General features: G+C 47.9%; 4 protein-coding genes across 6 annotated transcripts in view; 3 read left to right on the top strand and 1 right to left on the bottom strand.

Annotated features, from left to right (window-relative positions):
* AGO3 (argonaute RISC catalytic component 3) overlaps nucleotides 1-12,178 on the top strand; it is a 33,368-nt gene extending 21,190 nt beyond the window's left edge. For 2 of the 3 annotated variants that reach the window (XM_071767616.1, XM_071767617.1), the window contains one exon: nucleotides 142-11,568. In XM_071767616.1, the coding sequence (XP_071623717.1) occupies nucleotides 142-250 (109 nt within the window). In that variant the 3' untranslated portion in view covers nucleotides 251-11,568. Of the gene's footprint in view, nucleotides 1-141 lie in introns of all 3 variants that reach the window. The other variant, XR_011730462.1, reaches the window with a different exon arrangement.
* PSMB2 (proteasome 20S subunit beta 2) overlaps nucleotides 1-23,440 on the bottom strand; it is a 200,207-nt gene that overhangs the window by 123,013 nt on the left and 53,754 nt on the right. The window lies entirely within an intron of this gene.
* On the top strand, nucleotides 12,606-17,961 carry TEKT2 (tektin 2). Its single transcript, XM_071767858.1, has 10 exons — nucleotides 12,606-12,693; nucleotides 13,011-13,210; nucleotides 13,528-13,653; nucleotides 14,229-14,434; nucleotides 15,014-15,157; nucleotides 15,731-15,845; nucleotides 16,178-16,285; nucleotides 16,623-16,766; nucleotides 17,005-17,084; nucleotides 17,565-17,961. Exons 2-10 carry the CDS (start codon nucleotides 13,055-13,057, stop codon nucleotides 17,776-17,778), a joined length of 1,293 nt encoding a protein of 430 aa, XP_071623959.1. The 5' UTR covers nucleotides 12,606-12,693; nucleotides 13,011-13,054; the 3' UTR covers nucleotides 17,779-17,961.
* ADPRS (ADP-ribosylserine hydrolase) lies at nucleotides 18,168-22,966 on the top strand. The gene is made up of 6 exons (XM_071767627.1): nucleotides 18,168-18,458; nucleotides 19,071-19,167; nucleotides 20,006-20,213; nucleotides 20,556-20,740; nucleotides 20,824-20,924; nucleotides 21,420-22,966. The coding sequence occupies exons 1-6, from the start codon at nucleotides 18,224-18,226 to the stop codon at nucleotides 21,710-21,712; spliced, it is 1,119 nt and encodes a 372-aa protein (XP_071623728.1). The 5' UTR covers nucleotides 18,168-18,223; the 3' UTR covers nucleotides 21,713-22,966.

The raw sequence follows: 23,440 nt of genomic DNA, 5'->3' as shown, positions 1-23,440 counted from the left end.
CTCGAGGTTGCCAAGTGAGTACCAAGCTGACTTTTCTGAGTTCCTGTTCCTCTCCTGAGTGCCGCAGAGACGGGAAAGCATTTTTTTTTTTTTTTTAATGCGAACTAAGGTGATTTACAGCCCTGCTTGTGTGTCTTGCAGTGCTGAAGGAAGCCATGTTTCAGGACAGAGCAACGGGAGAGACCCACAGGCCCTGGCAAAGGCTGTACAGATTCACCAAGACACCTTACGCACCATGTACTTCGCTTAAGTCGACGACCCGGGAGCGCACGCGCCGAGAGGAAGAACTGAAAACCTAAAGCCACATACAATGTATGTTCCCAGTGGGGTTGGTTAATGGGCTGTGCCTCCCATCGTGCTGAAGCTGACACTGTGCAGGGGCAAGAGGCTAACCCTTAAATTGACACAAGGAGGATTGTTTACTTCATCGAGGAACACAGCACTATTATGCAATATGAAACCAGCCAACTGCTTTATTGGCGCGGTCTCCCGTAGGAAGCGCCGCCATCGTGGGTTGTTTATTTTTTTTTTGGTTTGTTTTTTTTTTTTTATTATTTCTTGTAGTTTAACCCTCTTATGCCTTTACCTCAAGTTGCTCGGCAGCACAACTATCTTTGCAAAAAGAAAATAATAATAAAACTTAAGAATTGATGGTGTAGTTTAAAAAAAAAAAAAAAGCAAACCACCTACACAGGAGTAATCACAAGTATTGTTTGGAGGAGGGAAGTGTGCAAAAAAAAAAAACCAAACCCAAAATTAAGTTTTTTACCCCACTGCATGGAGGAGTCTTTATTGCCATCAAACATTCAAATGTGAATATATCCAGTTAAGAAAAAATCCAGCTAGAACATATTGAAGGGGGGAAGAATCTTTTGCACACTAATCCAGTAATTTGAACCTAATTTAGCCAACTGCTGCCTTTGTCTTTCTTCACAGCTTTGGAGTTCTCAGCTCCAATAGTTCCTTTTTAAAAAGCAAAGAAGCTAGTGTATTGTGTGCAGGCAGTAGTGACCCAAACTCTTCTTGCTCCCTGGTGAATTTACTAAAGCTGCTGTTTTACCTTGTCCAAAAGTTTCAATTGTTTTCTATCTGGCAAGTCAAATATGTTGAAGCTTCACGTGAGATCAGACATCCCAAGTTTTATGGGATTACATATAGTAAACACCAGAACTGAATCTTTAGAGCTAAGGTCTTTTTGGAAAAAAGAAAAAGCTAGTTTACTTGCTGCCTCTCACACCTTAATGTGATTTCATATGTATGTGTTTTTGAAGTTTAGCTTCCTTTTGTTTCTTTTATATTTATTAGAGTAATAATAATGCTTTAATTTAATTATTACAGAACATATGGTCAACATCAACTTTTATTTTTTAGAAACGTAACCATGTTTATTTTTAAAAAACTGACAACTTGTTTTGCTATCTTTTAGTGCAATAAGCGTTCTAAAGGAAAACTGTGTCCATTGAGCTGTGTTAAGCAGTGTTTGTACCACTAACTGTGGAAGAATGGACACCTCCATGATTTTAAAAGGACAAAGTAAAAGCCTTAATTTTGAAAGGAAAGTTTTATAGTCAGAAGGAATCTCGAATTTTCCTTTTTTAAATCAAAAAATAGCAAAAATGCTTCTAAAATTCTGCAAGCTTTACTTGTCACTGCAGTATTTTGATTTAACAAAGGAATTGGCCATATTTTTGGCTTTGGAACGTGGAGGATATTTGAGTTAAATGGAAAGGGTTTTTTATTAAGATCTAAGTTTTTACATGCTTAGTTGAAGCTATTTGACATCAGTAAAATGTCAGGAATTAATAAGTTTTTAGGCTTTTTTCCTCTTTGATAATGACTTTCCTTTTAAAATTAAGTTCTTGGTAACTTCATTTCACTTTGCAAATAAAGAGGGCTGGGATAGTTCTAACATGTCAAATCACTGAAATGTGAAACAAATTAATGGGACTTTTTCATTCCACTTTAAAGATAAAACAATACTTAAGATGTCAGAGATGAGCTTTTTTTTCAGTGAGGGGACTGGGGAGTTTTGCACTTTGTAAACTCGTGAACTGCATTTTTGACTGTTTTTATTTGCACTGGTTCATAGTATATATACTGCAGATCATTTGTATGGGCATTGCTGTTATCCCAGCCCTTCTGAACTCCACCTGCTCTCCACATGAAAACCAGTGGGTTGATATTAGCAACTTATCTCCTCTCATCCTCACAAAATCCACTGTTTGCCAATATACTGTATTTTGAGCCTAAAATCTGAGCCCGTTTTGCTTCGACAGGTATGAATCTCCACCATTTTTTTTTTCTGCCAGAAAACAAAGTACTGTATTTTGTGCATTTATCTATTGTATTGATATGTGAGTAGTGCTGTTCACAACACTGTCTCAAGGAGCTTTACTAAACAGTGTATATACCTATTTTATCTCCCAGTCCTGAGGAAGATAATGTAAAAAAAAAAAAAAAAGACCTAACTTTGCAAAGTTCCCATTGCACTGGAACTTAGTCATGATGGTGGGCAGATGGGCAGTGGTTTGGGGGGGAGGTGGGAGGGTGATTGTGGGAGCTCAGCAGACCCCAGCAGGGTCCTCAGCTGTGTCCCCCCCCCCAGCCCAGGACTGGCACAGCCAAAGTCCTGGACTTCTCACTGCACCTGCAGAGAAATCTGCTGCAGGGAGGTGGGTGCCACGAAATAAATCCAGCAAGGTGGTTTCCAGGGAAGTCTTTGCAATGTTTTTCTTGGTCTGTGACCTGTTGGTTCTCTCTCTCAGAAGCACTCCAGCTGGTAGTTCTGTTTGTTAAAGGTTCAGGTTAGGCTTTTTACAGCAAATGGTTTTAAAACGTAGAACTTTTTTTTTTAAAAAAACACCACAAAAAAAAACATGTTTTACAAAGGCTACTTGTGGATTTCTGGCGTTTAGATGAAAATTTTTTTTTTAAAACAGTCTTTTAACACTCCTTTCAAAGATCCTGTACACTTCTCATCCTCCCCATGCTTAGCAACGTTGATTTGGGAAGCTTTTTTGCTTGCTACTTTCACCAAAAAAACAAATGAAAGGAACTTCATTGGAAAAGTGACTTAAATTACTTGCAGAGCTAGCGTTGTACCTGGTTTTCATGTGAAGAGTATTTGGAAGTTTTAATCTCTCTTCTTGGTTTTGCAAATATCTACGTAAAGTGCCGATACTTCTTTGTATTACAATATCAAGTTACTGGCGTTGTGAGGGCCACACATTTATGATGCTGTAGCTGCTATATTTATTTAAATGGAGATGGACAATTACTGCACTAAGGAATGAGGAGAAAAGCAAGGAATCAAGGTTAGTTAGCTATCTTGGTTGTTGTTTTTTTTTTTCAAAAGAGAATTAATGGTGTGAAATATCAAGTGTAACAAAAGGTGCTGTCATTTTAACTGAGATTAAATAGCCAGATATTCTTCCTTTGTTTAAAGACATATATATTTTGATGTTTGCAGTTTGGGGGTGGGGGGTCAGGATAAATGGTACCTCATCTGTGGTGGCAGTTTCCAGTATATTTTCAGAGTATATGGATTTCTTTTATTTTTGTACCTGCTCTCCTTTAAAAAGAAAAGAAAAAAAAAAAAATCTCGAATTTTATGTGCTGTTTGGGGAAATCTTGAGTGGGGTACCAGATCCCCCCCCCCTCCCTGACATGGGAGCTGGCTGTATGTATTAATCCAAAATGGGCAAAGTGGGCAAAGGCTGACAGTTTTCCTTACTGTGCAGACATCTGGCCTCCTTTGTACACCTGGCTAGGGAAACAGTTCCTGTCTCCTATAGGACTCTGCACCACTTGACTGCACCAAGACCTCACTTGTACCCAACAAGTGCCACTGATTGCTCCCGGGTGGGAGCACACATGGGGCCCCAGCACCGGGCTGGGGAGGGACCGGGCTGAGCTCTGGGTCCTGGGGCTGAGCTCTGGGACCTGGGGCTGAGCTCTGGGTCCTGGGGCTGAGCTCTGGGTCCTGGGGCTGAGCTCTGGGTCCTGGGGCTGAGCTCTGGGACCTGGGGCTGAGCTTTGGGTCCTGGGGCTGAGCTTTGGGTCCTGGGGCTGAGCTCTAGGTCCTGGGGCTGAGCTCTAGGTCCTGGGGCTGAGCTCTGGGACCTGGGGCTGAGCTCTGGGTCCTTAGGCTGAGCTCTGGGTCCTAGGGCTGAGCTCTGGGTCCTGGGGCTGAGCTCTGGGTCCTGGGGCTGAGCTCTGGGTCCTGGGGCTGAGCTCTGGGTCCTGGGGCTGAGCTCTGGGTCCTGGGGCTGAGCTCTGGGTCCTTGGGCTGAGCTCTGGGTCCTGGGGCTGAGCTCTGGGATCTGGGGCTGAGCTCTGGGTCCTGGGGCTGAGCTCTGGGATCTGGGGCTGAGCTCTGGGTCCTGGGGCTGAGCTCTGGGACCTGGGGCTGAGCTCTGGGACCTGGGGCTGAGCTCTGGGACCTGGGGCTGAGCTCTGGGACCTGGGGCTGAGCTCTGGGTCCTTGGGCTGAGCATTGGGTCCTGGGGCTGAGCTTTGGGTCCTGGGGCAGTAGCAGTGCTTCTCCTGCCTTGCTGAAACCTGCCAGCTGGTGACCAGTAGATCCAGATTTGGAGAGATGTAGAGTGCTTTGTAGTTGAGGTGTTAAGCGTAGAACATCTGCTAATGACTGACTCCACTATAAGTAGCTTTTTTTTTTCTGATGTAGGACACTTCAGCCGTGGCCATTTTACTCAGGATCTGTGTTACTGTTCAATGTATGATCTCTTAAACACGTTCAAAAGTTATTTTTATAGGGTTCATTCTGGCATCCTTTGGGAATTTTGTTTGGCCATCGAAATGATTTTTCAGGAGTCAAATGGGTTTCTGGAAGTTGTCAGTCAAATTATTTCAAGATGCTGTTATTGGTCCTAAACTATTTTCACTTAATTTTTGTCCTATAAGATGCTCAACACGAGATACCAGCTCATCATCTATCGTACAGATTCCAGCTACCACTACTGCTTTTTTTCTAGTCTCGAGGTTCACTTCGGTGAAACTCCAAGCTCAGCCTATCCTTAAAAAAGACTTTTTTTTTGTTTGTTTGTTTTTTTTTAACACTTCCTTCATATCTTGTCCACTTTAGATATTTTCCTAGTTTTGTGAACGGAGGCTTTAGAACCTTACTCAAAGCACTTTTATAACCAAGGCAGCAAATGCTGAGATTATGTACATTGAAACTACAAATTCAGTTTTCAGAGATCATTATTTCTAAATGGCCATCTCAGTCTCTGGTCATGCCAGGCAGATACTTGTCCCTTTCAGTGCTTGTGGAGCTTTGTGGCTGCTACTGAGTGAAAAAAATTTATAGGGATGTCAAAGGGAAAGATTCCTGTCTTTCTTTTCTACCCAAAGATGGTACTTTAGAGCAAATGGAGTTTTAGCTTATCATTTTTGTTTCTGCACACGTTTAAATCAAACTTCACTTAGCCAATTCACTCACAGTTTTTTGTAAACCTGAAAAAATCATGGTTAGAGCTTGAGCTAACTGATGCTTTCTGCTGGTAGAACATTTGTACTTTTGGTAGTTGAGGTATGACCAAGGTGGGTCCAGGATCCTACACTTTACCTCCCTAGCAGAGTCTTGAGAACCCTGATCTCTATAACACTAAACCAAATCCTTGTCCCCAGGTAGGCAGAGGCACATCTGGAGGGGGAGGAATTGCAAGGGAGAGCTTTGTGAGGGAAAATTGTGAGGCATCAGCTTTACAGAACAAGAGTGTTGATGGAAAGAGTCCATCCACTTTCCATCCTGCCTGCCCTGGTCTTTTCCAGCCCTCTCTGAGGCACCCCCTTGCCTAACACGGGTAGTTAATGTAGGGTCCTTTTAAAACAAAGCAGTTCTACTGCTTGAAACTTGGAATGATTTTTTTTTTTCTCTTTTTTTTTTTTTTTTTTTTCTTTTTTTTTTAAGCAAGACAGTCCTCAGAAAGTGCCTTTTTAGAAGACGGTGCTGTAGATTTTTATTTTCCAGTTGTACGTGGCTGAAAATTTAAGATAAATCGTTGAAAATGCCAAGTGTTTGATGGTATCTTTCAGGTACTTTCAAGCATCAGCTTCTCTGAGTCAGGACCAAGAATAACCTGGAAGGTGTTTTCATTTGGAGGCAGAGGCATTGAGGAGCGATCACCAAATTCAGCTGGTAGGATAGAATCAGTTTTGATTTAGTCAATGCAATTTACCCCTTCGTGTTGAGGGGGTGTCTGGGTGGGGGGATGTAGGGGAAGAGCAGTGCTGGGACTCCTGGGGCAGTGGTGTTGGTGCTGCAGGGGAATCCAGAGCTGCTGAGGGACTCTTAGGGCAGCGAGCTCCAAAAGGTGAAGTGGGCAAACAGAGATGGCCAGAGCTGCTGGGAGCAGAGCTGGTGTGGTTTGTGTGTCACAGGAGTGATGTGTGTGTCCTGATGGGGTTCCCAGCTGGGTGTCCTGGTGCTCTGGTGGTGGGGTGGGGAGGCTGCCCCGTTGTGCTGGCTGAGGAGTGTGGGTCCGTGGTGAGTTTGGTGAGCATTCCTCCAGTCAGGAAAAGCTGTAGACTAGACTATTAAACACTGCACCTCAGTAACCTTGTAATGCTGCATAAAGTAATAATAATAGCAAAGTTCTGCTTTGATTACACTGTAACGTGCTTGCACATGCCTGCAAAAAAAATACACACTTTCATTTTCGTAATGGTCTTAATAGCAGTCACCAGACTTTTTTCTTTTATGAGGAACCTTGTCCTTTATTGTGGTGTTTCTGTATATTTATTGGTAATCTGTGTGCAGCTCTTAGGTTTGTGTGTCAGGTCTGTATGTTGCTTTTAACACTTATTTTTTACCTGGGAGAAGTTTCTTCTCTGAAGTCAGCCTAACTAAGTTGTGTTTGAGAGGAGACAGAATGAAATGGATCAGGCTGCTTCAATTGGTACCTTGTTTCATTAAGTTTAAACCTAAAATGAGCTTGTGCTCGTTTTATTGTTGTTCATAGAGTATTGGGCATTTCAGATGTAGAATAACTTGATGTCAGGATATTTTTTAATATCAGGAGCTTAAGTGCAAAACTCCCACTTTAATTGCAAGTGGTATCTTTGCAGGAATATGTTTTTGGCCAGCTTTTTTTCTAGGAGTAAGCAGAGCTTTTTGACATCTGTTCATTTGGATGTGATTAATGAAATATTCTGGGTATTTGGCCCCAGAGTGGGGCAGTGGCCCTGCTCAGGGTTGCCCACACCTCTGTGTTGAAAGGGACACTGCTGGAGACACACACGGAGCACTCCCGCTGCCCACAGAGACTACTATGAATCAAAGATCTTCTTGCTGTGCAGATTTCTTCTGGTTCAAGTTAGAGAAATGAACTTTCTTGTAGTTTGTTACCAACTTTCTTGTCTTACTGCAGCGCCCGATGCCGCTTTGTCGGTGTTTAAGCTTGCAATGATATTAAATTATTTTGTATTCCCAATTTCTTAATGTTACTAGGCTAGGATTTAGAAAGTGGGTTTTTTCAGTCTAAATTCTGAGCCAAAACTGTGTCTTCAATCCCTTTTAGTAGTAGGCGTTTTTATCTTGTAGACTAAAAAGGGTGAAAAAATCTCACACCATCAGCTTGTTTGCAGCAATACTCTCCAACTCTTCCCTTGCCTATCAGTCAGTTTATTTTCTATCTACATTTAGCTGATACTGAACCTGTTGAGAGTCAGAAGGAAGTTGCTGCCTCCTCTTCCTGTCTAAAGAAATGGTCTGGCAGCTGGTGCTGCTGGTTTCATGGGGCACAGAGCTTTACCTAGAAAAGCCTTGGTGGTGATGAGCAGCAGCACACATTGGTTCAATTACAGCAGAAAAGTTCTGTGTGGTTCTGTGGCATTAGTTGGAGGGTGCATGGTGTTTTCAAGTACCCAATTTATATACAAGCTGCTAAACTGATGAAGATGTGGCTGTTCTATTAATAAACTTCAAATTTTTAAAAAAATATATACCAAAACAAATCAAATAACAAAAAAGCTCAAACAGTAAACCAAGCTAAAAGATGCCAACAACCGAGTGCACTTGGATAGTTTTAATTCATCTTCTCTCCTGGAAAAGGTTGAAACTGAAGATTTGCTGTAATTGATCCCACTCAGTAAATCATGCTGGGATTAATCCTAAAACTGAACTGGCTCAGCATTGTTTTCTGAAGAGGAGGCATGGTGGTGGCTGTGCTGTTAAACCAACCATAGAGAGCTCTAAAAAATGTGAGGAGGAAACTTTTCTTCATATTGAAAAAGCTGAATATAATGAAAAAAATCTTGTGCTGCTAGAGCCTTGTGAGCATCTGTGCACCCACAGTTTACCCAACAAGACCTCAGATGACTACATCAGAATAATACAGGAGGGGAAAAGCATTTTCCTGTATTTTTTTTTAAGAGTGCCTCTTCACCTCCTTGAAATGACCGTGCTGAGAAGCAGGCAGCAGTGCCTGCAGCAGCTGTAGAGTTAAACTGTGTTTTGTGTCTGGACCTTGAATCCACCTGACTGGGTTTGAAACAGATCCAAGTTCCAGTAGATCGGTGCTATTAGAACCAACAGAGCCAAGGGGGTTTTGGGAGCAAGATCTGAGCCCTCCATCAAACAGAGGTGCTCTGGGAGATTTCTGCTTGCAGATTTCACACAGTTCATGCCCTGGTGTGCCTGGCTGCCAAGAGAAAGAGCAGCAGGGCAGTTGCAGGGTTCATCTGCTGTATCTCTACAATTGCTCTGCTCCTCCTCAGCTCTTCCCTACCTCCCTGTCCCCTGAGCAGGATGCTCTCCCTCCATGGCCTCTGCAGATTTAGCCATGCTGGGGACACTGGGGCTGTGTGGAAGGTGAGTGGGCTCTGGGTGTGAGGGCTGGTGGTAGCACAAAGGTGGTGAAAGGTGCCCATGGAAAGAAAAGATCTCTCTAGGAGCTGGGTGGATGGATGTCAGGGGAGCTGTGGTCAGCTCCAGCCCATTCAGGGAAATTGGTGGGAATGTCAAACAGTAGTTTTGGTGTCCTGAAATGTTTGTGTCAGACTTGAACTCACTGAGAGCAAGCATGTGCCTTTTTCTGACCAAGAGCAGAAGCTGGAAGAACTCATGTTTGCTTTGTAGTATGGTTAATATTTTTCTTGAAATGTTTTTAAAGCTTGAAGTCCTTGGTCAGAATGGAGTTGGTTTTGTGTTCAATTAGTTACTTAAAGTGAGCCCTGAATTATTTGTGAATTAGAACTACCCAGAGGAGAAGTTTTTTTAAATAAGTGGTTTCTGGAGAGTAACGTCATCAAATAAACACAATTCCTGGTAGACTTGCAATTTTTTAAATAAAATTTAACCTTGATATGCTTCTCTAATGAGAATTAATTCTGCCTTGATTTGAATGTTGCCTGTCCAGTAATGTCTTCAGTTGTTACTGTGCTCCTGCAGCTTCCCTTACACCCCCTTGCTGCTTCCCCCCTACCTCTTTGGTTTGGTGGCTGTAAGGACATGGAGAATGTTGTCCAGTGAATGTCAGGGAGCAGTGCAGAGGTCTGGCTGAGTGGGAACGTGGAGGTGAAGAATAAACATCACACATTTCCTGAACCAATTTGCCAGCAGCTGGGAGTAATGGTGTCTGCATGCAGAATTGTGTGGTGTCTTGGATATAGAAAGGGTTAGCAAAGTGTGACAGGAGGGGTGAAGAGAATCCCCACTCCTCAGATCTGGAGGTGCCAGGAGAGGGGAGGATTTAGTAGACTTCGTGCTGAGCAAAAGCAGGTGTCTGTGTCCTTATGTGCTAGTTGGGGCTTAAAGCTGCTGAAAAAGTGGATATTTGGATGGAAATGAAAGAGCTTTTCAGATGGGTTATAGTTTATGCAGATATTGATGAGTTACCCAGCCAGGAGCTCTGGTATCAAGGCTGGCTCTGAAATGAATCCCCTCTCTGACCTTGGGTAAATGATTCTGCCTCATTTTTTTACCCTACCTAGAAAATGTCTGTGATGATTCACGTCGCCTTATGAGAGCTGACTGTGAGGTGTTCTGAGGATCAACCATGTTGTGGAAGTGATAAAATCTTGGTATGAACCTGTACCCCAACTTGCAAGTTGTCATCTTCAATTGCTACAGCTCTGTTTGGAGCCCCTGCTCTTTCCCTGTGGCTCTGCCCAAGCAAGGCCATGGGGATTGCTCTCATGATCTTTACCTCTTGCTTTCTTTAAAGATATTCCCTTTGTTGCAAAACAGACTGTAAGAGGGCAGGTTTATTTAAATTAAAGTGGTTTCTTCATAGCTAAGAATTATACAGGTCTTTCAAACACATTTGGCAGTTAGAAAATGAAACCTACTGTAATACTATCTAGCAATACAGACAAATATGACTATGTTGAGTTTAGGGCTGTGCTAGCCCATAAATCATAGGTCTACAACCCATTTGAATACAAGCGTGCAAGAATTAGCTATAGAAATAGTAATTTCCACTATGCTTACACTTGCAGGTACCTTAAATAAATATATTAAAAACCAGTTTATTTGATAGAAAATCCATGCCTTGCCAGGTAGTGTCCACTCAGACATAGTAACAAAGCAATACCCACTGGAGCAATGCTAAATATAAAGAACTTTTACAAGTTTTTGACCGTGATGGAGTGCCAGCAAAGTGGAAACTTGAGGAGTGCTCTTTAACTGGTGAGGAAAATAGAACACCAAAAAAACTCACTGAGTGGAGGAATGATGGAAACAAAGTTTGTGTTACTACTTTTTTCAGCTCTCTGCAGTGAAGAACAGCTTTTGGGTACTCAGTTTTGTACATCACTTTCCTCCTATGGCTATAGTTTTTAGTTTTCTTTGGACTTTATTCTTCATCAAAACGTTCTCACTTCTGCAGTTCTCAGTGTTGAATCTAGCCTTCAGTCAACTTCAGTGTTGTTTTCCTGTAGAAAAAAACCTGCTTCTAGAAAGTTGCATTTTGTGTCTGTTTTGCAGGCGGTTTCTAAAAGCCTCAGCACAGCAATAAGAGTTGACAGCAGGAGATTTTTGTCTGAAATGTTGGTTTTACAGGCTTGTTGCCCAGCCCCTACTGCCATGACCAGTGACACTTATATTTAGAGCTGCATTTCCCAGGCTGGGTGGACACGCTTTGGGCTTGCAGGGTACTGATCCTCCTGTCTGCTGCATTCTTGTTTCTTCCCTTGGTGTAAGCAGCTCAGCTTCTCCAGGTGGCCCATTGGTGGGTGAGCAGTGGTGTTGCTTGTGGGGAGAAACGGGGCTGTTTAGATGGTCTGGAGGTGTGATCAGAGCTAAGAGCCTTGTCGGTCAGCAGGTATAACTTTACAGCATTCGTGGTAACTGGTAGTGCTTGGTTATGAGCCAACATGAGTTTTAAAGTATCTTCAGGAGAAGGTGGCTTGTGTGGCATGGTGTGTGCCATAAACATTGCTCGTGATCAAGCTGTGTTTGTTTAGGAGCCCGCTGGAAGCGATGTCGTGCGTATGAGTTTTTGCGTATTTAATGCCCTATGTTTAAATTGAGAAAAAGAATAAATTGTGCTGTTTGGGATTCCTTTTCAGAATAAAATTCTAATAAATCAGTCCAGTGGGTTGAGATTCCCTTGTGTATGCCTTGCTCTTTCTTGTATGCTGGTCACTGCTCCCCTCTGGTTCTGGTGTCAGCGTTGCTTCAGCAGGAACTGGGGTGTGTTCGCACCGTGAAGCTGCTGGGGGGGTTTCAAAGCAAAAGGGAATTGTTTCAAGAATAAAGTAGAGCTGTGGCCTGAGACATTGCACAAATAGATTGTAGACGGATGGCAAACAAACTGGTAAAAGCCTTTATTTTTACTTACCCATCTTGACCATGTGTGCCTATTTGTATCGCGGATGTGGGCTGCAACCATGCGGGTGGGAGGGGACCCATGTGTTGGTGTTTTGAGATGTATTTGCTAAGCAGAAGCAGTGTCCTCTGCACATTCTCCCTTTCCAGACCAATTGTTCTTGCCAAAATTTTCTACCTGTTGCAAGAGTTGCTTTCTTTCCAGCACAGTAAAATTGTCAACTTCTTTCACTGTTCCTTCCCTCTCGTAGGCATCTGTAACCTCTGTACAATGTGTATAGTACACGACAGTCACCAGATCTCTGCTGGCTTTAGATACCATCGAGCTGGGTGTATTGTAAACCAACCGTATTCATTTGACAAATAAATTTTTTTTTTCGAAATGCACATGTGACACTTTTAAATTTCTTTTTTTTTTTTTTAATGATTGCATCACATTAATTCCTCCCCAAAGCTGTGTCCACAGCAGTCGGAGCAGCACTGGGGACTTGTGCCTGGGGGGCAGGTGCTGGGCCTGGCTGCACTCCTGGGCCAGAAACCATCCGGCTTTCACCATTTTCCTTTTCTTTTTTTTTCTTTTTCTTTTTTTTTTCTTTTATATGCCGGGAAAGAACTCCCTGCAGTGCTGGGGTGGGTGGCACAGCCCCTCCTGCTGCCCCAGCCATGCTATGGCCGCGGTGAGGGGCGGGGGGGGGGAGGGGGCCGGAGGGGTTGTGGTATCGTGACACCGGGACCCCCGGCACTGTCCCATCGGCTCGGGGGGGGGGGGGGGGGGGGGTTTGTTTTTTTTTTTTAGAACGGGGCTGGGCCACCGGCTGCGCGCGCCTGGCAACCGGCCCGCGCGTGCCTGGCAACCGGCCCTGAGGCGGCGGCGAGCGGGGAGGATCCGGGAGGGGCCGGCGGTGAGGGGAGGAGAGGGACCGGGAAGGGAAATGGGACCGGGAGGGGAAGGAAAAAGAGGGGCTGGGGGTGAGGGGAGCGGGAGCGGTGCTGGGACCGGGCACGGAGGAGCCGGGGCAGCCCGGGCAGGGCTCTCTGTGCCCCCCGAGCTGGGAGCCGGGCGGGCAGAGCTTTCCCCCTGTCTCAGGGTTAGGGGGTGGTCCCGATGCTTCCCGGGTGTGTGGCCGAGTTGCTGGGCAAGCAAAGCCGCAGCTTGGCTCCCGAAGAGCTTTCCAGCCCGTGGACACCTCTCTGTTTGTGTTTGTGTTGCTGTGAACAGACACAGGAATCTCCCACCCCCTGGTAGCCCCCTTGCCCCTCAGGATGGCCACGCTGAGTGTGAAGCCCGGGCAGCGTTTCAGCGTGCCCGACTGGCACACCAACTCCCGCTTCATCTCCGCTGATGCCGAACGCCAGCGCTCTGCTTCCCACCAGGTCCGGCAGGAAGCCCGAGCTCTCCGCAACGAAACCAACAACCAGGTGAGGCTCTGGCAGGCTGGACAGGATGGGAATCAAGGGAGGAGGTGTTGCCTGCCCAGAGCCTGCTAAATATCCACATTTGCTTCCTCCAAACCCACGTGGACTCCCGTGAATTCCCAGGGTGAAATTCTCCCATCCTTTGCAACTTGGTTTTGTTTCCCGTGCTCTCCGTGTTTGTTCAGATGTCCATGGGATGAAGTGTCAGGGTGTTGCACTCCTGCTGAAGGGTTGGTCAGTCCTGCAAACAGGGAAGATCTTCATCAGCGTTCACAGCTGCAATTTAAAAAAGAGTAATGGCATTTCTCCTCTAATTCCAGGCAAAGTGGGATGAGCACGACAACCGAACCCGCCTGTCTGAACGTATCAGCAGTGTGAACAGATGGAAGGAGACCCTGGACAAATGCATTGCAGATGTAGATGCAGAAATGGATGCCTTAGGCAGAGTATGTTGGGAAGACAGATGGCTGGAAATCAACTTACACTTTCAACATGGGATGTTAAATGACTGAGGCTTGTCTTCTGCAGTGGACAGGCCCATGTGGAGTTCAAGGAGGGGCTTAGGTCAGGCAAGTCACTGTGTTCTTGGCTGACCCAAGCTGTTTTATGGAGCTGAGTATCCCATGCTCATGGTTTGGGGTGTTTTTTGTTGTGTTATTTTTGCTTTTCTGTCTTTTTCTTTAAGGCTCTGAAAGATGAGAATTTTTTTAACACCATCATCCCAAAATGTTTGATTCTAAAAATGGAGCATTGCAGAGGGACATCTCTCTGATGCTATTAGGCCTAAACCTGGAGGCTACTGCTCTGGAATTGTTGGGCTTTAGCTGGGTGTGACTCCCAGAGCAAACAGCAGATGTAAACAGCTGATGTGTCTTCATTCCAGACTTGCAAAAAGGTTTCAAAACTGCAAAGACAGAGAGTTCGGATCCCTCTTAGCAAGGGTGTTGGTGGTTTCCCCTTCCTTTCTTCCTCCCATCCCTGAAGGAAACCCTCTCCACACCCAGCTGTCTTATTCCTCCAGGTGAAGGAAGAAGCAGAACGTGCCCTCCAGGCCAAGAACTTGGCTCTGGATGTTTCCATCGAGTGCCTGACGCTCCGTGAGAGCCGCCGTGCCATTGATGTGGTGCAGGACCCTGTGGAGGAGGAGCTGCACAAGGAGGTGAAGGTGATAGAGAAAGCCAAGAGAGACCTGCAGCACAAAGTGCACGAAGCCTTCGACCAGCTCTGGTGAGAGGAATGACAAAGCTTTTGGCTGAGCTTTGCCTTCCTTGCTTGGCCCCAGCAGTGTGATGTGCCTCTTGTGCCATGCTGAGATGGGCAGGGAGGCCGGAGGGGGTTCCCTGGGAGGCTCAGAGGAGCCTTTGGTGGTTGTTGAGGTGAGGTTGTGGAGTTTTGTAGGGAGAGCACATCAAGGGAAGCTTCATGTGCATCCTGGGACAATTCTGGCCCAGACACAATGGGCCACCATTGTGCCACCTGCCCTGGTCCATGAATCAGTGACCTGGAGGTGTTGAAGCTCCAGGCACTGATCCCTCGTGGGTTGCTGCCCTCGTGGGAGGGCACTGATCCCTCGTGGGTTGCTGCCCTCGTGGGAGGGCAGGTGGCAATGCCAGAGCAGAGCCCGGGGCAGCCAGGCAGCAGTAACACGGGTGTGCTGCTCCACCAGGGTGGGTTCTGCTCACCAGGAGGGCAGGAGCTCATTGCTCATTTTAGAAAGATGATTGATGTGGTGCTGAAAGCTCTGGACCCTCTGAGCTGCCTCTGCCCTCCATGTGCCCCTTCTCACCCCATCCCTGTTTCCTGCAGCCACCTACAAGAAGCTCGCCAGCAGCTCAGCGGTGACCACCGGTGCAAGATAGAAACCTTGGAAATAGATCGTGGGTGCTTATCCCTTGATGTGAACTGTCCCAACATCTCCTTCAAGGTCAACCCAACACGGATCCCGGTCGGGTAAGGAAAGAATCTGCCCTTGTCTGGCCGAATCTTGAAAGATTTGGTGCTTGAAAGACTCCCAGGGGGGGTTTCTTCCTTTTCCTCCTTCTGTGCTATTTTCTGGCTTGACGGGTGCAGTTTTGGAGGGAGATCAGACCAGGAGTTGGCTGCTGGGATTCGTTGTGGCTCTTGAACTGTGAAGCATCAGGCTTTGGGGATTTCTCTAAACTGTCACCACACAAAGAGAAGGTGCCTGCCCTGCCTCCTGACTGCAGGTGACACGCAGTAACCAGGGTGGTATCAGCCTTTAGCACAGCTGGTGGGGGAGATGCTGCACATTTTCACATGCTTGGCATTTCATAGCAGGGTTTGGATGTGTCCCTGGTTTGAGCAGATGTTGGGCTCAGTGCAGGAGCCACAGGGTTGTAATCTCCAGCTGGTGCAGTGAGATCAGACAGGATGTGGCCTCCCGAATTCCTGACTCATTTAGCACTGCACAAGGCTACCTTTGGCCTGCAGCAGGTGGTTGCTTTTGAACTCTCCTGCAAACACCCAACTTACTTATTTTTTTAACTGCTGGCTTGTTTGCAGATCAACTACACTTGATGAGTGGGAACAGAACAGCCAGTCCAACAAGGAGCATGCTGAGGCAGAAATGAAAGCCTCCACTGGGCTCCGAGAAGCAACGATGCTTACCATTGCCCAGGTGAACCAGCCCTTCAGCTGTAACTTGGTGGCACAGAAGTTCTGTAGATCCAGAGTGGGAGAATGGGCTGGCACGTGCCATGGCCAGGGAAGGGAGGCTTTGGGAAGACAGCTCTGAGGGCAGCTTCCCTCCTGGTGTCAAAGAGGAGCTTGCAGCAGCCTCAGCCACCTGGAAGCCCTGCTCCTGCCTCTCCTTCCCTGCCTTTGGCTGCACACATGGCAGCTGCCAAGACCCAGCTGGTTTTGCTACGGGCTTGTCCCAGCCTCCCAGGTCACCTCATGTGACAGTCATGCACCTTCTAGATGTGTGACTGGAACCTGTTCTCTCTTCAGACAAACAACGAGCTGGAGGCTCAGCGTGTGGCCACGGAGTTCGCCTTGCGCAAGAGGATCAGAGACATGGAAAGAGCCTATGATGAGCTGCAGTGGCAGGAGCAGAATGTAAATGTTGCTTCTTTGGTTATTGACCACGACCTTGGGTGGGAACTGCACCCAAAAGGGTGTTTGTCATATGCTTCCCAGCCTCAGCGTGGTTTTCACATGAGAGCTATTAAGTGGCCTTTTAATTTCACCCCTGGTCTCAAATGCTGTGGCCATAAAAGACAAGAACCCTGCCTGGGCCGTGTGGAAAGCCCAATCTCTGAGCAGTGGGGTTCAGTACTCAGAACCCCACCAGCTCTTGCTTGAAACCCATTCCCAGCACAATACCAGGATGCAGGGGGATGGATTTCCAGGCTATATCCTGGCTGTGCCTTGCGATACGTGTCTTTATCCTTAGACTTTGGAAGAAATTGCTGAGGTGGAGGAGGACATCCGGCGCTTGGAGGAAGATCTTCGAAGGAAAATCCAAGATCTGAAAGTGGCACACACCCGCCTGGAGAACAGAACCTATCGGCCTGGCATGGATCTGTGCCGGGACCAGGTACCAGCCTCACCTGGCACACTCCTTGCCAGGAGGGATGGGGGGGGGAACCCCCCAGGATGGGGCTTGTGGGGGTCTGAAAAATGGGAATGTAGGACAATGAATCCTACAGTCGTGTAGCAAAGCAAGGGAATTAACATCACAGCTGGGCTGGAAGGGGAAGCAGAGAATCGTGATGGGCTTTGAAACAAAAATTTGAGCCCCATTAATTGCTGTGTCCTTCTGCCCCACTGTGCAGGTCCAGTATGGGCTGACAGATGAGGTCCATCAGCTGGAGGGAACCATCCGGGCACTCAGGCTGAAGCTTGCAGAGTCACAGTAAGTCTCCTGCTCTCTGTGACACAGCAGAGTCCCTGTGAGGGAGGTGGCATTTTGGAAGCTTTTCTGCTCAGATCAGGAGTGGAAACAGTCCTTGGGCTTGGTGGGAGCTGGTCTGGGCAGCAAGAGATGCCAAGGGTGGTGGAGTTCCCATGGTCCCTGCTTGACTCCAACCAGGCAGAGACAGTTCTAAAAGAGGAAAAAAAAAAAAACGGGTGAAAAGTGAAGGAAGAACCAGAAGTGCTGGTGTCAGGGTGCACAGTTCTGCTGTGCTCCAGGAGCATTGTGTGGGCTTGCTATTCACAGCCCAAACAATGCAGCTGCCACGCACCAAGAAACACCCCACGGGTTTGTTCCTCATCCAAAGGCAGAGGCAGCGACTGCTGCTGCCAACAAGTGGGAAGTTGGGTGTTTCCTGTCCAACTTGGGAAGTGAATGCAGCCCTTGAACCCAACTCTTCTCGCTTCTGCCCATTCCCAGGGATGCTTGGAATGCTCTTCACAGACAGCTTCACCGCATTCAGACAGATATCGGTTACAAAGTCAATTCCCTGTCGCTGGACAAGAAGTGCATGGAGTGCCGGAGGAAGCTCCTGGTCCCTGCCGAGAAATTTACCCCAGAATTTGACACTTTCAACCGGACCACGAACCGTGCACCCTCCCCACGGGAGAAGGGGCAGGCGGAGCTGGCGTAGCGTGCGAGAGCGTTGTGCAAGGAGGAGAAAGCTGCAGGGAAAGCAAACATCTGTGTTGTGTTAGGATAATGGGATTCTCTTCCCTCTTCTGAGTTTGTTGTATAACTCTCTGCCCCCTTCCACGATGTTTTTAGGTTCCTGCACTCCAAGGAGCGTTACAAACAATAAAGAGTCTGTCCCTAAGAGCTGTTGTCATCCGTTGGTTTCCCATTGATGAAAGCCATCTGGGCTCGAGCGGTTTTTAAGTCCTTTTAAAGCGTGGGGTGGCGGACTCAAACTCGTTTTAATTAATTTTTTTTTTTGGGGGGGGGGATGAGTGGAACCGAATCTTCCCTCTCCTGGAAACGGGGAAACCAAGGCGCCCATTTCCGGGAGCTCTTCCGCGCTCTCCTCCGGGCCGCCAGAGGGCGCTGTCCGCTGGGACGCCCCGAAGGCGGCGGACAAGATGGCGGCCGCTTCGGGTTCGTGCTCGGGAACGGGGCGGCCGGCGGCGCGGCCTCGCCCGGGACCCGCCCGATTCCGGGGTTGTTTGGTCGGAGCGTTGTTGGGTGATTGCTTGGGCGCTGTGTTCGAAGGCAAGAGCGTCGTGAAGCTGCCGGATCTGCTGCGTTTCCTTCAAGGCCTGGAACCGGCGGCTGAGCCGCCTGAGGCGGGGGAAGCGGCGGGCAGCGCCCGCAGAGGTGGGCGAGAAACCCCCCCCGGGGGCGGGAACCCCGAGCACATCCTCGTCCCTGTTCCCAGGGGGTGCAACACGCCCATGGCGGAGCTTTTGGGGGTGTGTGTCCCTCCCAAACCCCCCCGGGCCCACTTCTCCCCTCGTACCCTCAGCCACTGGGCTCTCCGGGGGCACCTCTGGTGCTGGGGCTCTGAGCTGAGCAGCGAACCCTGTGAACCCCTCCAGCAGCATCTGAGACCCAGGTGCTTTTGCCGAGGTCTTGTCCAGAAATGCAGCTCTGCTTGCTTTTCTCTGCTTGGTCAGTGTGTGCTGTAAAGTCGAGAACCAGGCTTGTCTGTCACTCGTCCGTACGTGCCTCTGGATATCAGACATTTTCTCCTGGCTCTTGCTAATCTTGAAATGCTTTCTGTCTCGTTCTTGCTGTGGCTGCATCTCTGTTGCTCTGCACCTCCTCACTCTGACCGTGACTTAAGTGCTGGGGAACTTCTGGTCGTGTTTTAGCTCCAGCTGTACAGATAATCAGGCCTGGGGGAGCAGGGAGGCAGTGACAGTGGGGAAGGACAGGAGGCGAGTTTGTGCCTGGATGGTCACACTGTGTTTTGACCTTCTGTTTTAGAGACACTTTCATACACGGATGACACGGCCATGAGCAGGTCGGTGGTGCAGTCCCTGCTGGCCAAGCAAGAGTTTGATGAAGTTGATATGGCCAAGAGGTAAGGGCTGCAGCCAGCTGTGTGTGTCCCCTGCTGGGGACAGGGACTAATGAAGGGAAAACTTGGTTATGGTTCAGTAACTTTCTTTGCAAGGGGAGAGAGGTGAAAGTAAAGTAATTTTTAATTTGTGAAGGACAAAAAAAAGAGAAGTGGTGGCTGATCCTGTAGCTTATTGTGTGCTTTGCACAGTGCTGGCACCTGGAGGAGTGTGAGCTGTTGTGTGGGTTCAAAGTCTGCTTTGAAATGAAGCAGGATGGGGCATGCAGCTCTGTGTGTGTATTCACCTTCCCTGGAACCAGAGGAGTTTGGGTTGGAAGGGACTGTTAAACAACAATGGCAGGAGCATTCCCTTTCATGTTTATTTGTTGCTATTTATGTTCGTGCTTCCCTTAATTTAGTTAGCAAGTATTAGTGAGCTCAGCTTTGGTTTGTTTATGATCCATTTCCCTTTTGAATCCACAGCCTGGGTAGCATTTGGTTCTGCTTAAGGGAGAACATTTATTTGTTTAGAAAACTCTCCCATTGAACTTGAACAAAAGATTTTATTTGTGGTTGTGACCCACAGAAATGTTTCCAGTTTGTTTCTATTTCAAGGCACAACTGAAGGGGAGACAAGTGGGCTGTGAAAGGTGATGTTTGTGCACCCTTTCCTCCTTTCATACCAGTTTTGGGGGAGTTGGATTCTTTCCTTACAGAACTGACTCGCTTGAACCCCGACTCTCCCTGAATTAATTACCTGTGTGTAATTAACTCACTTCATCAAGTGGCTGTGCACAGCCTCCTCACCAACCCCACTCACAGACCAAATATCTTCTCTGGTTTTTCTCCCCTGCTCCAGGTTTGCTGAGGAGTACAAGAAGGAGCCCAACAGGGGCTATGGGATGGGGGTCGTCAACGTCTTCAAGAAGCTCCTGAGCCCCAAGTGCAGTGATGTGTTTGACCCAGCACGGGCCCAGTTCAATGGGAAAGGTTCCTATGGCAACGGGGGTGCCATGAGGGTGGCAGGCATCCCACTCCTCTATTCTGATGTCCAGGATGTTAAGAAGGTACCTCCCTGCTCTCCAGAACCTCCCTGCTCTCCAGAACCTCCCTGCTCTCCAGAACCTCCCTGCTCTCCAGAACCTCCCTCCTCTCCACAACCTCCCTCCTCTCCAGAACCCCCCTCCTCTCCAGAACCTCCTGGTTCTCCAGAACCTCCCTCCTCTCCACAACCTCCCTCCTCTCCACAACCTCCCTCCTCTCCAGAACCTCCCTGCTCTCCAGAACCCCCCTCCTCTCCACAACCTCCCTGCTCTCCACAACCTCCCTGCTCTGGGATCCTTTGTGCTCTGGAGGTGCTGTCCCTGCCTGTCCTCCCGGGTTGGCTGATGCTGTGTTCTCACCCCCAGTTTGCCAGGCTGAGTGCAGAGCTGACCCACGCCAACTCCCTGGGCTACAACGGGGCCATCCTGCAGGCCCTGGCCGTGCACCTTGCCCTGCAGGGACAGCTCAGCAAGGAGACCTTCCTGGAGCAGCTCATCACCCACATGGAGGATGTGGAGGCAGATGACAAATCTCTGACTGATGCCCGAGCGTGAGTAGCTGTGAGGAGCAGTGCCTGCTGGTGCATTCCAACTCTTTGCCTTCTCTCTTGTTCATTCTGCTCTTTGTTTCCAGGCTGGGATTTGAAGATTTACCCTTTTCGAGGCGTCTAAAGAAGATAAAGGAGTTTCTGGAGCTCAGCAGTGTTCCCAAAGCAGATGTATTGTTTGAACTGGGTAAGTTCCTTACTTACTTACAAACATTAGGAAAGAGCTGGAGGCAGGAGCAGCTCAGCAGGCCTGGCTGATGTGTCCTCCTCCACCTCTGCTGCCTGTCAGGCACTGGCTGGGCTGGCACTGTGCTCACCAGGCAGTAACTCTCCCAGTCCTGACCCAGCAACTTCCTCTCTCTGTGGGTGGGGAAGAAAGAGTCCAGCTAAGAAAAATTTAGCACGAATAATGCTTTTTAATATTCTAAGGTCTCTTGTCTTAATGGCTGGCTCCTTGTCAGGTGGGAAAGGGTGTGTGGGTGTTGTCAGACTGTACTGGTGTGATGGTCTTCTGGGTAGCAAACAGCACTGGGAAACTGGGGAAAGATTTGAGCTGCAAAGTGACTTCTGCACCTTGCCTTGATGAGATCAGTGCTGTGGGCAGGGCAGGTAGCTGGCAGTAGGAAGCTGCCTGGGGGCTGCACAGGGCCTGCAGCACTGAGGACACTCACTGTGTTAACAGGCAACGGCATCGCTGCCCTGCGCTCCGTCCCCACTGCCATTTACTCCTTCCTGCACTGCATGGAACCTGACCCAGAGATTCCTGACCACTACAGCAGCCTGCAGAGAACCATCATCTACTGCATCTCCCTGGGTGGAGACACAGACACCATTGCTACCATGGCAGGAGCCATTGCAGGGGCTTATTATGGCGAGGAACAGATACCCCCGAGCTGGGAGCAGAGCTGTGAAGCTTTTCAAGAGACACAGAAACTGGCAGACAGCTTGTATGAACTGTACAGCCAGAGGCTCTGAGCCCCTGGGGGAGCCTGAAGGCAAAGCCAGGTGGTCACGTCTGCTGGCCAGTCAGAAAGGGGATGGTGGGTCCGTGCCCTGGGTGAGCCTCCACTGGAGAGAGACCTCTTCTGGGAGCAGAGCAGGGAGCCAGGAGCTGGTTGGGAAGAGGAGGGACATATCCTTCAGTTATGAGTCAGCTGGGAAGTGGCTGCACGTGGCCCTGTGGATGGTGGGTGCCTCTCCTCTGAAGTGTACAGGAGTGTCTTATTTTTCACAAGATTTCTGCTTCTTGCTTTGCCCATCATTGTACCATTTTGTTGTTACAGTTCTTTGGTGGGTGTCTGAACCCCTTGACTGTCTTACTGTTCTCCTGGGCCCTGTTGTTTCAGTTTTCAGTGGCTCACCCTGCAGTGGCTTTGAGAGGCTCCACAGCCCTCCCAGAATGTCACTCGTGGTGACCAGCTGAGGGATGTAGATGGGAGTCATCAGGCTGGAGGACATCCTGTGTGTCCATGCATGTCCACCTGTGCTGAGCATGAGGGTGCTGTGGGGCAGATCTTAAGGATTTCCTCAGAGGCAGAATTAAAAGTGCTAGAGACTGAAGAAGAGATTTTTTTGCAGTGATAGTGGCATTGTGAGAAATGCCTTTGGTGTGTGCAGACAGAATCCCAGCTGTTGGTGCTGGCAGAGGCTGTAACCAATCCCTTGCTGTCCTTCGCTCTGCAGTCCACCTGGCACTGCCCTCATCTGTTGCATTTTGTGTTCCCTTACATAGCTGATTTTCATCTTGCTGCAGCCACTCTAGCTAATCCCTTGCCCCTGATCCATGCATCCTGCTTTTTTAATGTTGTCTGGATCACCAAGTGAAATTGCTGTTTAAATCTGTGGGTGGAGGGTGTTGTGACACCTAGCATGACACAGGGACTGAATTCCTGGTTCTGCTGCAGTCAGTGACAAAAATTGCTCTGTACTTGGTAAAGATCATCTGAAAATAAAGGGAAAAGTAGGTTAATTGGGGGACAGATTGATTAAAAGCTTGAAAGGATTTGTGTATTTGAAGCTGGTACTGATAGCCAAGACCCTCCTTGCAAAGCTTTGTTGTTCAGAGTTTCACATTTCAAACCTTGGCCCAGCAGAGCTGGTCAAGCAAGGATTTAACAGCTGGGGTATGGCATGGCTGGAAAGCTTTCTAACAGTTAAAAACCCAAAGAAAGGAAGAGGCAAGCAGTCATCATATGGAAACGTTTATAAGTCTGAATGTGGCAATATAAATCTTTGTTATTTCTCTGTTGTTTCTTGTGACATGGGAAGTGCTGGTCCTGCTCAGCCCAGCTCCCTCTCTGATGGTGCTGGCACAGGGTGCTGTGTGTCCAGCTGCCTGCACATGGGGACAGTCTGGCTGCTGTAGTTCCTTACAGCTTTTCCTGTAGTCTGCTTCCTGCCAGTGCCAGTCTGCTGTGTGATGCTGTAATGGGTTTTCCTTGTGTAAATGAATTCTTGTCCTGAGAACATGTGGAGTTTTGGCCTATTGTGTATCCATGTCTTGTGCTGCAGATCTGAGGTGTGAAATGTCAGGTTCTTCTAAAGCAGCTATAGAATTGTAAATTATATAATTGTAAATGTTTGGAACTCACAAAGAGTAGAAGTACTCCTGTTTAAAAAACGTAGCTCGTGTGAGGCCAGAATTTAAATGTAAACTAAAACACTAAGCTCTGACTTTCTTGGAAAGAAATAAAATCACTTAGT

The sequence above is a fragment of the Heliangelus exortis genome, chromosome 24 (genome assembly GCF_036169615.1).
Source record: "Heliangelus exortis chromosome 24, bHelExo1.hap1, whole genome shotgun sequence".
In the NCBI taxonomy this organism is placed as follows: Eukaryota; Metazoa; Chordata; class Aves; order Apodiformes; family Trochilidae; genus Heliangelus; species Heliangelus exortis.
This window is presented reverse-complemented; position numbering and strand designations above follow the sequence as displayed.

Excerpts from the sequence above, each read along its gene's own strand:
- TEKT2 (XM_071767858.1), top strand. The coding sequence starts at position 13,055 with ATGGCCACGCTGAGTGTGAAGCCCGGGCAGCGTTTCAGCGTGCCCGAC. Across the intron at positions 15,158-15,730 it reads CCAACACGGATCCCGGTCGG|ATCAACTACACTTGATGAGT; the intron begins GTAAGGAAAGAA and ends GCTTGTTTGCAG. Across the intron at positions 15,846-16,177 it reads CGATGCTTACCATTGCCCAG|ACAAACAACGAGCTGGAGGC; the intron begins GTGAACCAGCCC and ends TTCTCTCTTCAG.
- ADPRS (XM_071767627.1), top strand. The coding sequence starts at position 18,224 with ATGGCGGCCGCTTCGGGTTCGTGCTCGGGAACGGGGCGGCCGGCGGCG. Across the intron at positions 18,459-19,070 it reads GGCGGGCAGCGCCCGCAGAG|AGACACTTTCATACACGGAT; the intron begins GTGGGCGAGAAA and ends CTTCTGTTTTAG. Across the intron at positions 20,741-20,823 it reads TCTCTGACTGATGCCCGAGC|GCTGGGATTTGAAGATTTAC; the intron begins GTGAGTAGCTGT and ends CTTTGTTTCCAG.